General features: G+C 40.2%; 1 protein-coding gene across 1 annotated transcript; it reads right to left on the bottom strand.

Annotated features, from left to right (window-relative positions):
* Positions 11535-12671, bottom strand: LOC109847160. The gene is made up of 4 exons (XM_020416403.1): positions 12625-12671; positions 12216-12539; positions 11884-12119; positions 11535-11789 (listed from the first exon to the last, which is right to left on the bottom strand). The coding sequence occupies exons 2-4, from the start codon at positions 12436-12438 to the stop codon at positions 11535-11537; spliced, it is 714 nt and encodes a 237-aa protein (XP_020271992.1). The 5' UTR covers positions 12439-12539; positions 12625-12671.

The following is a 13882-nucleotide window of genomic DNA, read 5'->3' as shown; positions in this document are numbered from 1 at the left end:
GTGCTAAGAGAATGAATTCTCTGAGACTTTGTGCTATGATGTCGAATACATAGCTTTACCATTTGTTACGGGAATAGGCTACCCGGCGACACGTGTTAGGTGTTGACTTTAGGATTTTTGGCTAACCCCCAGCCTTTAACGGGTTTGATTAGCCTTTACCGACTACCGTTTGATTCGGGCTAGCATGCGGATTATCTAAATCCGTTCCGCATGTGACGTTGCGCTAAAAGAATGAACTCCCTTAGACTTGATGCTACAACTTCGAATATGTAGACTTCACCATTGTTATGGGAATAGGCTACCCAGCAACGTGTTTTAGACGCTGACTTATCCCTACTTAGGCTTCGGGATAAGATTCCCCAGAATCGAACTCTGGTGACTTTTTCTTCGGAGAAAGACTAAACCGGCGACGCATGTTAGGCGTCGGCATATCCTTTCTTAGGATTCAGGATGAAATTCCCCATGCGTGTAAGGCATGGATTCTGGTGTTATTAATAACAACCTGTCACAATGTTGAATATGTGAACGGGTGTTCTTTTTAACGGTTAAGAACTAACCGGCAGCGCGGGTTAAGCGCAGGCTTATCCTTGCTTAGGTTTCAGGATAGAATACCCCAGAATCGAACTCTGGTGTCTTTTTCTACGGAAAAAGACTAAACTGGCAGCGCGTGTTAGGCGCAGACTTATCCCTGTTTAGGATTCGGGATAAACTTCATGTACCTGTGAGGTACAGATTTTGGGAGTTGAAACAGGTGGTGTCTTCTCTTGGGGCAAAGACGAACCCGAAATGTGAGAGGAAGAATTTTATATTCTATCTCCCGACACTGAAGAAGAAGAAGAATTTTATATTCTATCTTCAGCTGGAAAGGAGACTCGAGGTGGGATCTCCACCTCCAGAATCCGGAACGATGAAACTAGGAGTGGGACCTCCACTCCGAGAATCGAAAACTTCGGATAATCCTAACTGTCAGAAGGTTTGATTACCGAACTAAAGGTGAATTTCTCGTTTATCGAGAGCGAATTATGGTTTTGACCCTAACTATAGGAAGTTTTGATCACTTGATTTGAAAGTGGACCTCTCGTTCATGGAAGGAATCGAGAGGAGATTTTGGCTGTGGTCCTAACTGTAGGAAGGTTTGACCAATCGGGAGGTTTGAGACGATCCTAACTGTAGGAAGGTTTGATCGCTCGATTTGTGGACCTCTCGTTCATGGGGGGAATCGAGAGGGGGAGAGTGTTGAGTGCACAGACGCGGTGAGAATTTGAATGGGATTTTCTTATTCATCATCTTGCTGTGGTGACTGGATTATCCCTAAGAATACACTATATGGATTTCTTTTGGGAACTTCCCGTTACATAAATCGTCCACCCCCAGCCTCCTCTGCTGAACTGGTTCGGACATTATTCTCAGCTACCTGACCGGGTTATCCTTAAGAATATTAACGTAATATTCTCCAGGAACTTCCCGTTAAAAGTGGGAAACAGTTTAGACTCATATACCTATTGGAGTATGCAGGGAGCAGTTTAACCTCTTGTACCCGTTGGAGGATTGAGAAACAGTTTATACTCGTATACTCTTTGGAGTCTTGCCGTTCTCAACTGGCTTACCTTAGCGTTATGACGCCGGCTTCAACCAAGGTTTGGATGTTATTCTTGAGAGCAAAGCAATCCTTGGTGGGATGAAGGACCCTCCTGTGGTATGCACAGTACTTTGGATCCGTCGTGTCGTCAGCTTCCTCCTGATTTGTGATAGGTGGTAGCTTGATCTTGTTACTTTCAAGGAGGGATTCGAAGATGGCTGGAACGTCTTCGTCCTTGAAAGAGTACTCTTTTTGGAGTCTCGGACCCGAAGTCTTTTGCTGCCTTCGGGATTGCTGTTGTGACGTTTGATTACCACCACCAGTAGCTGCAGGTGCTTTGCCCTTACCACGAGAGGCAAAGTTTGAGTTCAGATGATTAGCCGTCAGTAGGTTCCTCTCGGCCTTCTTCCTTCGGAGGAAGCGTTCGGCTTGTTCACCGCGCAGCTTCAAGTCTTTCCAAGTGTCAGACGGTGCTGTCTACCTGGCTTGAGGCGGCGATACCAATCGAAGGCGGCTCCGCGAAGAGTGCCGACGAATGACCGCACCATCAGAGGCTCATTGCCAGAGATTACCCCCAGGTGTGATTTGAAATAAATCACATGCTGAGTGGGTGAACCCTTCCCATCAAACGGCGTGAAGTTAATTAGGTTGAACTTCGCCGGATATGGGATCGATTCCCACTCTCTTGGGTATGGACAGGGAATGCCTGTTTTCTTCGTCTCTTGAGCGGAGATCAATGTGTTGATTTTGCTCTCGAGGTTCTTGATCTTCAAGTTTTCACCCGAGTCTTCGTTGGCATTCTCGTTACCACCCCCTGCATTGACGGGAGGATTATTGGCATTACGAGCTTCATTTGTATCCTCGTCTTCCTGATGAACTTGGTTGTGATGACTTGGTTCGCCTTGCTGGTTCGTCAATGCTTGGATTTGTTGGTCATGCATTTCTCTCATGTTTTGCATGGCCATCTGCATTTCGAACCTGAAGCTCTCTTGCTGTTTAGCCATGGCTTCTTCGAGCATCTTGGCCACTTGTTCCGCGCTTATCATGAATGACTCGTGGGGTTGTCCATCGCTGGATACCGTGTTATCTGATGCGATAGCAGAGCAGGAATCCGATTCTTTATCTTCCGACGGTAATCTTGTCCGAACCCTACCATAAGTTCCTTGTATGATGGCTCTGGACTGCAGACGGGTCATCCGTCAGGGTACTTCCGGAATCGACTCGGGATTATCCTGTGTCGACGTCCTTTTGCTGGTCATATTAACGGTGACCCTCGGAAATTCTCCGTCTTCAATTACCCTTCTTCTTTGCCGGAAACGCCTAGGCCTTGTTTTCGGCGTTTCAGTACTGAGCCTTTCGAAAATCGAAACTCTTTCGGGGACCGTCTTGATGCAGTTGCACTCAGACAATACCGCCCGAATGAGTTTGGAACAGGGGCATTGAGTTTCTCGATAGTACAACTCATCGGTTTGAAGGTCTGGGTAATCTATCGCGTGTCGGCACGATTTCTCAGGTATAACGTCATAGTCATCACCAGACGATAACATTTCCTTCTGAGAGCGAATTACCTTCTTCGGACTTTCGAGAGTCACGCGTCTCGAAACGCGCCTTTGTGGGCGTGAATTCTCGACGGGCTCCTAACTTCAATGCGCAAAGTAGTGCGCTTGGTTGCCCTGATTTCCTCGTCATATTGAGGGTTGTGGCGACCCCCATCATGTTGATTCGTTCGGGGCTTTCTTAGTGGGCCCAAACGTCCTTGGATTGGAATTTTGCTTCGCTCCTCGGGAAGTGGACCGAGGCGCTCCAAGACTGACTTCCTTTTCTGGGATGGTCCTGCGGGATCTCCCGGAGCAGTTGTGGAAATCATCGGCGGTCTGGATTGATTCGCCGGAGGTTGAACTTTCGGAGGCTGCAGTTGTTGCTCCTTAGTCTGAATCGCCGCTTCAGACTTCGGTCTCCAAGTTTTACGGGTTGATGGCGGCTTCTTGGCCACCTCTTGGACTTGAGCTCGTGCCTGCGCTGACATTGCGCGGCGCTTGCGAATGCGCTCCTCAAGCGTCGAACGATTCCGTTTGACCCGGACCCATTCGCTCGTTGGCGGCTTGGAGGAACTGCCATTCATCGGTGGTTGAGGCTGTTTGCCTCTCCTGTTCTTCAGATCCGCGTTGTAGCGGATTCCGTCGGTTGACTCCATCGCTTTTGCGAATTCTCGGGCCAAGCGTTGGCGTCGCCTTTGGCGAGCTCTCTTTGAGAGAGTCATCACTTCTTTGGTGACGGAGGGATTGACAGAAATAGGCCTGCCCTGGTTGGAAGTTGGAGGAATCTCACCCGATGCGACTTTGGCATCAAACGGGGCGAGATCTTCGTTGGTGTTTTCTACATCTTCACACCAACGAGCTTTTCTCCTAGAGGAGAACTTCTTGGACTTCTTGGACTTGTGAGGGGAGATAGATCCGGACGAGGACACGTACTCCTCGAACTTGGTTTGGTCAAACTCATACTCGACCTCCTCCATGACCGGGATTGAGATCCGCGGCTGCCTGCGCCGGGGTTTATCCGTGGACCACCGCGAGATCTAGATCCGGTCGGATCTACGCAGTACGACGGGTATTATTTCACCAAGGAAATAATAGCCGGGGAGGATTAGTTCACCAAGGAAATAATCGTCCAAATCTCGGGATCAAAGGCCAAGCTTTGATCCGGAGTATGCCTGCGTAGATCTGAGATCCGGTCCTCTCGAACTCTTGCCTTATTTGGCGTTGACGATCGCCGAGCACCAGATCTGGATGAACAAGTCCTCGAAGTCCCAAAGCTTGGATCTTTTTAAGTTCTGAGTCTTGAATCCAGCAGGGCTTCGCCTCCAAAAAATCCAACCCTTAAAGTTTGAATCTTTTTTAGATCTGAGTCTTCAATCCAGCAGGGCTTCGCCTCCAAAAAATCCAACCTTTTTAAATGAACAAAGGGGAGCCTATTTATAGGCTCTCTGAACTGTGCCCGCGCACAGATCCGGGTCGGCCACCCATGGGTGGCCGGCACTGGGCCGAGCCACCCATGGGTGGCTCGGCTTTGGCCGAGCCCCCTTAGGCATTGGGTTTTGTGGTTTTTTCCGTTGTTCCCGTTTTGTCCGTGATTCCCGTTTTGTCGGTTGACTTAGACTCTGATTTGTTGATCTGATTTGGCAGTAAATCTGATTCCTGTTTTGGCAGTAAATCCACTTCTGGGTTCGAGTCCGAAACCGATCTTGATTNTTTTGTCCGTGATTCGGTTGTGCGGTTGATTTGTCTGGACTCGATTTGTTGACCTGATTTGGCAGTAAATCTGATTCCTGTTTTGGCAGTAAATCCACTTCTGGGTTCGAGTCCGAAACCGATCTTGATTCGGTCGTGATTCATCCGAGTCCGCTCTTGTTTGAATGACTCGTTGATTCCCCGAACCGTTGGCTTGATTCCACGCGCGAATGGATGTATTCCGTTGCTTGCGTGTGATTCGTCAACCTCGTCGCCTCGTTGGTTCGTCGCTTTGTGCCGAGCTATGCTAAGGGACCTATAAGCAATTTTATATGCCTACATATTGGTTAGGGTTTTGTTTGAGAGATTTGTTTGAGAGATTTGAGTGATTTTGTAATCTCTATTTGTACTCTCCCTTCTCTATTAGTGAAAACTCATCCCCTTCTTGCCCCGTGGACGTAGGCAATTTGCCGAACCACGTAAAATTCGTTTGTTTGTGTTTGTACCGTTATTTTGGATTGTTTGGTTTTATCTCTTGGCATTGGTATTTGTTCTAGACACCCCCATCGGTTTGGCCGCCGCGCGCAACAAGACCCACAACTTTTGATGTGATAGCTAAGGTGAGCATCATCACATGTGTACCTCTTAATAGCTCATTCTACAAAACAAGTCGTCACCTCTCATACACACGTACGTAGCTACGTAGGTATGTACATACATACATATTCATTAGCTCATTGCATTAAGCTGTTGATCAAATCTCTTGAGATATTGATCAAAATTCTCATACCGTTTCTTAGGACTAAGGTCAACATAATTAATGTGCTTTTTTTTTAATGTGCATTCTCCATTTATTTTCTTTAAGAAGACCGTTATTTGATTTAAAAAAGATCAACAATTAAAGGAGTTGGCAATGGTGGAAGCTCAGCCATAAGATTTGTAACAAAATTTCTCCTCGTCCTACGTACAGAAACACAATAGGTTAGACCCAAAAAATAAACTTAAATAAAGAAAGGCGATAAGATGCATAGAATCGGGCGCGGGCAAAGGTTAAGCAGAGTTAAGCAACTTAAATAAATGTGAGAAATCAGCTCAATATCTCACGTAATGCAAGTATTCTATTAACCGAGCTGCCCGCTCTTATTAATGACTAAAACTATCTTTATTTTATTCATAAAAAGAAGATATATGATGTAATTTTCCATAGAACATAACTAACACATGAGGTGAGCTGACAGTATGGGAAATTATAACAAACAAGAAAATCAAGCATGAGATGCTCCAGTTTCCTTTTTATTTCTTCGATGAATCACTCAAAAATAATTAAAATTTCTTCTGGAAATTAAAACCACCCACAATTTTTGCGAATTACCATTTGCAAATTTTTTGCAGAATCCAAGAGAATAGAAGTATATAACTGAAGAAATAGGTCTATGAGCACACGTATAAACAAGAATGTATAATACCGACAATTGTAATTAACAACCAAAAGCTATGGGGCAAAAAGGATGTTGTGTAAAAACTAATGGTGAACTGGATCTTGCCGCCAACGGCAATTGAAATTTGCAAAGCATAAAAAAATTGAACTAGTTATTAGTTATTGGGCGAAAGGGTTTGATTGGGTTCAATTTCCGTTTAGGACAAAAACAATATTTTACTATGGTATACATTAAAGCAAAACCAAAAACTTTAAAAACTTGCCGGAGGATGATGCTTCATCTTCATCTTTCTCTAAAAATTTTTGACACGTGTCATATCATCTAATTGGTGCATTTAAAATGCTACTAATATCTACCTTTAATTCAAATAAATATGTACATAGAAAATAAATCGGTTTATAATTAATTAGAATATCTTTGGCAATATCTTTAGTAACCAATTCAAATCATAAATAAAATCAAATCCCCTCATTTAGGCATTTTTTCAGTATATGAAAAAAAAAACATTTTAGTTTTCTTGAAAAACTAAAAAATCTATTTTTCCCAAATTCAATTTTATTTTTCCTGTCACTTTTCCCCTCTTAACTTTTTTATATTTCAGTTTTTCCGTCTAAGTTTTTTTATAGGACTCTAGATTATTATTCCAATCTCCGACAAATACATCAGGTAATTAATCTAGCACCATCCAATATTAATGTTATTTTTTAATTTGTACATTTTTTATATTTCAATTATTTTTTATTTTTTATTTTTTAGATTGTTGGTTTATTAATTCCTACTCCGAATTATTATTTCGATCTCTAAAAAATACATCAGGTAATTAATTTAGCATCATCTAATATTTATGTTATTGTAATTTGTGTATTTCATCTACCCCAGTCCAATATAATTTTTACTTAAGTTTTTAGTATTTTTTTCATTTTTAATAGTTATGAAATAATATTATTAGTTTTGGATCTTGAGTTTTATTTCCAAGAAATAACTCCTCGATATTTTATCTACGATCCAAGACACTATTAATTATTGAAATATTATTCAGGTACTTATTCTACAACCCTTGAATAATTATTTTTAATTTAATTTTTTAAATGTTTTTTATATTACTGTTGAAAAATAAATCGGCGATTTCTAATCTTCAACCAATGATGCTTTTGCTGCTATATTCAGATAAAGATTTTTTTTAAAAATATTTTTTTAGTTTTTTAAAATATTACAACATCTATTTATTTTACTTTAATTTTTGTATTATTTTTTACCCCTTTTAATTATTTTCAATTTTTTTTAGATTGTCAGTTTTTTTGTGTATGTAATTTTATCTTCAATGCATGGCTCTTTAATTGCTTAGAGGAAAATAATTCAGGTATTTCAACTACCCCCCATCCAATATAATTTTTATTTTAATTTGTGTAATATTTTTTAATTTTATTGTTATGAAAGATAGTAATCTTTTAGAACTTGAGTTTTAATTCCAATCTACATATTATAATTTGAAATTTGTTTAATTTTTATATAATTAGAAATTATTATTTCACTAATTTTCAAATTTAATTTGTATTTTATTACATTTTTAGATAGTTGTGAAAATATATTTTTAATTATTTATTATATTGTGATTAAAATAATAAATATTTCATAATAAATATATATTCGGGTTTTTAAAATATTTTAGCAATTAAAATATATTTTTAGGTTTTTAAATTAATATAGCGATTAAAATTAATAAATAAAAGTATTTTTAATTATTAAAAATATTATAGCAATTATAATATATTTTTTAAAATATATTTAGGTATTTTTAAATTTTTAGAATATCGTTGGCAATAACTTTAGTAACTAATTCAAATTAAATATTCACATAAGGAAAAAATGAATTATAATCAGATATTTAAATATAGAAAAATTAATTTATAATCAATTAGAATATTTTTGGCAATATCTTTAGCAACTAATTAAATCGTGCGGGTTGCTCGTGGGGTCGATCGGGTGAGGTGGCCGATAAATATTGTCTTTTGACTCGGTTATGCAAGTTGTTGGCTAACACAGTAGGCCGAATGCGGGTTGTTAGAGTCGTCTTGGCTATTCATCTAATTAGGCAAGCGGTAAGACACGTGTCAACTTCTCTAACGCCTCGTTTGGTACGTAGGAATGGACTCAAATGAGAATGGAATGGAAGAATAAATGGAATGGAATGTACATGGGAATAGAATGTTCATTCTCATTCTCTTGTTTGTGTGTGTTTGTTGAATGAAGCTAGAATGAAAATCTCATTCTGATTTCCATGTTTGGTATCATTAGTTCACAAGTGAGAATAAAATCTTATTTTCTAATAATGCCCTTACAACAACATAGATTTTTTTAAAAAGATAAAAAAAATTAATGATAATAACTAAATAATTTTATTTTTAAAAATAAACTTTATAAAAATAGGCAATATTTCGTGTTTCTATCCTAGAATCCATTTCCCTATATATGCAAGCCAAAGGAAAAACATCTTAATCAATTGTTCATACATATCCATGTTATTAATCTGATTATGTCGCTCAATGAGACAAGATTTTTAGATTTATTTTTGTTTTCAATGGGGCGTAATTGGAAATTATGTAACTAATTTGATTCCTACTTGAATGGGAATGAGCATTCCTTAGAATGGGCATTCCAACTTCTAAAAAATGATTATGTTTGGTATGGGGGAATGAGAGATGGGAATGGTCATTCCATTCCACCACATTCCCGCGTACCAAATGAGGCGTAAGGAGATTAGCACTTGTTAATTTTTTAGGCTATAACAGTTCACAATTGCTTAAGGGGGCGTAAATCTCCCAAAAGTATATAAAAATCTTATTAGGAGTTGGTTGAGGGTAGAAAAAACATAGGTTGTCCATAGGAAACCGCCCACGAATCCATTAGAGGATGCATCTTTGCATATCTTTGTACAACAATCACTACTGCAAAGGGGACTATTGGCGACGGACAAATCCGTCGCCAAAAGTCAAAATTCTGTCGCTAAATCAATTAGCGACGGAAATATAGAAATTCCGTCGCTAAAACACCGTCACTATTTTCAGGGTAGGTAAATCTACCTTTAGCGACGGCAAATCCGTCGCTAAATATCACCGACGGATATATAGCGACGGAAAATCCGTCGTTAATGTCGATTTTTTTGACGACGGTATTTTCCGTCGCTATATATTTAGTCGTCACTATTTTTTATTGATGACGGAAAATCCGTCGCCAAATTCTATTTTTTTGGCGATGGTATTTATATGCTGGCGTGTCAGTTTTCCGTTGCTAAAAGATCTTTTAGCGACGGAATAGCCGTCGCTAAAAGTAATCTGAAATTTTTTAAAACATTATTTGAAAATTTGAAATTCTTGTACGATATATTTCACAATAATAACATGTACAATAAATTTACACAACACAAGCACATATAACACATATTTCATTCTCACGCATATATAACAATTATTTCACTAAAAACATAATAAATATCCCAACATCATAAATATTATTTATACAGCACACTCATAGCTTTCAATGTTAAAACAAATAAAATCAATCCCGATCATCATCATCCTCATCACCAACTCCACCTTGTCGAGAAGTCCCAGCCTAAAAATATAAATAAAACGTTATAGAGCAATACGTACATCATCAAAAACTGAATTTTATAGTAAAGTAACAAATTATAAAACAACAAGGCATGACATGCAAGTATAGCAATAATAGAGTATCATGGCATATTCTTACATGTTATATGATTCAGAGAGTATCATGGCATATTCTTATGTATTATACGCAAGCACGCACATGTTTTTAACAACGCACGCACACACTCTAACCTCACCTGCACACACGCACGCACTTGTACCTATCTCCACCAACACGCACACACGCACGCACGAGTACCCAGCTCAACCCAATCCCCACACTTCCCCCTCCCCCACCACGACCAAACCCAACATCAAGCACGCACATAACGACCACGACAATACAACACATGCAACACCACAACACAACAATAACAACACCACCACCACCACAATAACAATCCCCCACCCACGAACCAACCAAACTCCTACCCCCCACCCCCTCCCCCTCCATCATCATCACCACCACCACCACCACCACGACGAAAACACCCACCAACCAACAACATAACCAACGACCCTACGCACGAACGCCCCACAACAAAATAAAATAACAACCAACTAACCAACTCACTAGCCAATACAACCATCGCTACGCACGCACGCACCATCAACACCAACATCACATAAAAACATTAAGTATATAATTTTAGTTGTGTTTCTTTGTGTGTAACAGTTTGTGTGTAACAGTTTGTGTGATATCATTTAGTCACATGGCATACTCGTAACTAAGTAAGAATTTTATATTTAATTCATTTAATTAAAAAAGAAATATACATATATATATATATTACCTGATCCGCCAAAAACCGTCTCCTATATGCCTCCTGAGCATCAGAAGGCAGAGTCGATATGAACTGGGTGAATTCCAGCTCCCTCTGCTCCCGGCGCCTCCGTTCTTCCTCCGCCATCTGGAGTAGCTCCGACTCCCGACGCGACTGCCAATCTTCCATCGCTTTCATCCGCTGCTCCATAGTCGGGTCTTGAGAAGAACTGCATCCTGGTGGAGCTGCAGACTCGTAGGTGCTACTGGACTCGTACGGCCGATGCTCGGATCCTCTCCACCTGTATCTGTTCTTCCTACTCGGTCTAATGACCGTCTCGATAATGCTATCCTCTTCCTCTCTACTTAATCGGGTCGGAGTGTTAGAATCGACCTGAGTCTGTGATAATTGCTCCTGCACCTTAGCATGTAATTTCTCCTGCGATATACCAAAACAACCCGGTCAATTCTAACACATTTAAAATACATTGTTATAAAAATTAAATATACAAATTAACTGCTACTTACAGCCAGATCCCGGTTCTGCGCTTTCTTCACTTCATCGGCGTAATTTGGACTCCAACCAGTCAGAATACGATCTGCAAAATGCCCGAGTTCTCCCCTTCCCTATTTTATTCACATATATCATTAACTCATAACACATAAATTATACTCAAATTGATAACCTAAGAGCTAATATATTATATACCTCAAGCGCCAATTGATGATAATGCTGGCTGAAGGACCTGGAGCCCCCGTGATGCTCGTAACTGCGGGGCGCATTGCGGTTCCTCCTTGCTATTTCAGCTTGTTCCTGCAAAAGAATGTTAAACAGATATAATATAGAATTTCAAACAATAAACGAAGATATATACTTCAATAATACCTGAACTTCGGCCGTGTCCCAATAATCGCAAAGTGCAAAAAAATCAACCCCATCGGCGCGCCGCAAAGTGCAAAAAAATCTACCCCATCTACGCGCTCATCAAGATGCCAGTAACGCTCCCAATCTTCTGTTCTTTGAATAAAATATTTCTTCTTCAGCTCAAACCGCCACCTCTTGAATGATAGATTGATTTGCGTGAAGCAGTAAGTCCAGGCACGAGCGTAATCGTCAAGAAAGAAAAATCGCTTCAGCATACAATGAAAAAAGAGATACAAATCAGTGTGTTAAACAAAATAATAAAATGACTAATAATTATGAGAATTAAAATAAATGACTCACACATATATATCGCCAACAAGCCACCAGCGCATCAATCCGCTGCGACTTCCACGTCAAATATATGTTGAAGAAATCATGTCTCCTGGCTAAAGAGGCGAGGAAATTGTTAAAAGAGTTAGCAAATGGCCCGACAGGCACGCCGTTCTCCCATCGGATCACGGCCCTCCGACGAATATCTGGGACGAGGTTCTGTGGCTTGGTACTACTGCGGCCGCGCCTAGTAGGTCGCTCGGTACCTACGAAAAAATGAAATTCAGGCGAAATATAAATCAATCAATATCGATAATACAAATTAAAATATTAACAGATAAACTATAAAAATCTATACACACCTTTCAATTCGAGGCATCTACGCCTTGCTTGTTCATACCTCTGCTGTGCGATAAGTCGCAAATCATGATAAGCATCCCAATCCTCCTTCACCTTGGCCGGGTCGTGGGCTCGCTGATCCGGAATAGAATCCGGCGGTAGTGGCGCAGCTTCTACAGCTGCGCTATATGGCTCATATCGGCGCTCCTCCAATACATCTGCATGCGGAGGAGGCGACGGCGGCATCTCTGCATGCTGAGCAGGATCAACGAGTGTCTCCGCATCAGGTGGAGCATCTCCTCGTCCTGTGTCCTGTGGCGGCCCGTCATGTGTAGCAGCGATGCGGCCTGCGTAGGAAATGTGAAAAAATAATGTTAGGCTCGTATTAATAGTTTATAGAAATGTACAGATATAATAAATAAATAAAAATACCTGACGTAGAGCCATGTGCGTCGCCTCCAGAATGTCTACCAATAAGTCTCTCAAGCGCTCTCTTACGTAATCCTTTTGTCATCTATACTTTGAAAACATAATGAGTACCCAACAAAACTATAATACATGACAAAAACTGATACATGATAACCAGTCAAACAGATAATATAAAGGCAATACTATACTACATAACACAAACTGATACATGTTAACCAGTCAAACAGATAATATAAAGGCAATACTATAATACATGACAAAAACTGATACATGATAACCAGTCAAACAGATAATATAAAGGCAATACTATAATACATAACACAAACTGATACATGTTAACCAGTCAAACAGATACATGAATGTTCTTTTTAAATCATAACCAAGCATTATATTATTATGATGATGTTGAGGCTCTACTCTGCGACCGTGTGCGGTTAGCCTGCGACCGTGTGCGTGCAGACAAAAGGACTGTCCTTATAGTTTTATCGACTCTACCGTGGACTCGTTTTTTGATTTTACGCCTTGGCTCACATATAATCGCAGGTACATCAGGGCGCGCCAGTGCAATTTCATCCACCAGATTATTTTGTGTCAAGGAAAACTCAGCAACTGTTTCGTCGGCCAAGATAACATCTTCATGATCTTCATCAGACACGGCTTCATGAATGTAGGATCTAGGCGGATTCTTAAGGACAACCCATTCGTCATTTTTCATTATATCTTTGACATAAAAGCACTGTTTTGCGTGAGCAGCTAACATGTACTTTTCAGTCTGATATATTTCCTTGTTAAGATTAACGAGTGTGTAACCGTAGTCATCCTTCGCCTTTTTCAGCTCACTCCAACGAACCTTAAACATCACATGTCTGACTTCATTATTAATCCCATAGAAAATCTCCACAATGTCTTCTACCTGACCGTAGCAATAGATTTCACCTTGTATCGGATTTAGATCTTTTGAACTAGCGTATGACAGTTGCGAGAAGGAGCAGAACACACCGCTATTTTGCGTTTGTCGTCTCTCTTCGAAACCGATGGTGTTAAACCTAAAGCCGTTGATACAGTAGCCTCCATAACGCTTTACCACGTTAGAAGGACCTCTGGCATATAAACATATTTTCTCAGGCAGGTTAACCCCATTCGTAATACGTCGGTCAACCTTTAAGAAAAGAAACAAATAGTTTAAATATCTGTTGTCAGGCACATATTTGATATACGAATCAGAAATGTAAATAAATCTTACTTCACCCTTCAGCCATGC

The sequence above is a fragment of the Asparagus officinalis genome, chromosome 7, assembly GCF_001876935.1.
Source record: "Asparagus officinalis chromosome 7, Aspof.V1, whole genome shotgun sequence".
Lineage (NCBI taxonomy): Eukaryota > Viridiplantae > Streptophyta > Magnoliopsida > Asparagales > Asparagaceae > Asparagus > Asparagus officinalis.
Note: the sequence above shows the minus strand (reverse complement) of the source record. Positions and strands in the feature narration are given on the sequence as shown.

What these genes read in the sequence shown, in the direction of transcription:
- LOC109847160 (XM_020416403.1), bottom strand. Translation starts at nt 12,438, where the DNA reads ATGCCGCCGTCGCCTCCTCCGCATGCAGATGTATTGGAGGAGCGCCGA. An exon ending in TAGATGCCTCGAATTGAAAG is followed by an intron (nt 12,120 to 12,215) that starts GTGTGTATAGAT and finishes ATTTTTTCGTAG; the next exon opens with GTACCGAGCGACCTACTAGG. An exon ending in CTTGTTGGCGATATATATGT is followed by an intron (nt 11,790 to 11,883) that starts GTGAGTCATTTA and finishes TGTATGCTGAAG; the next exon opens with CGATTTTTCTTTCTTGACGA.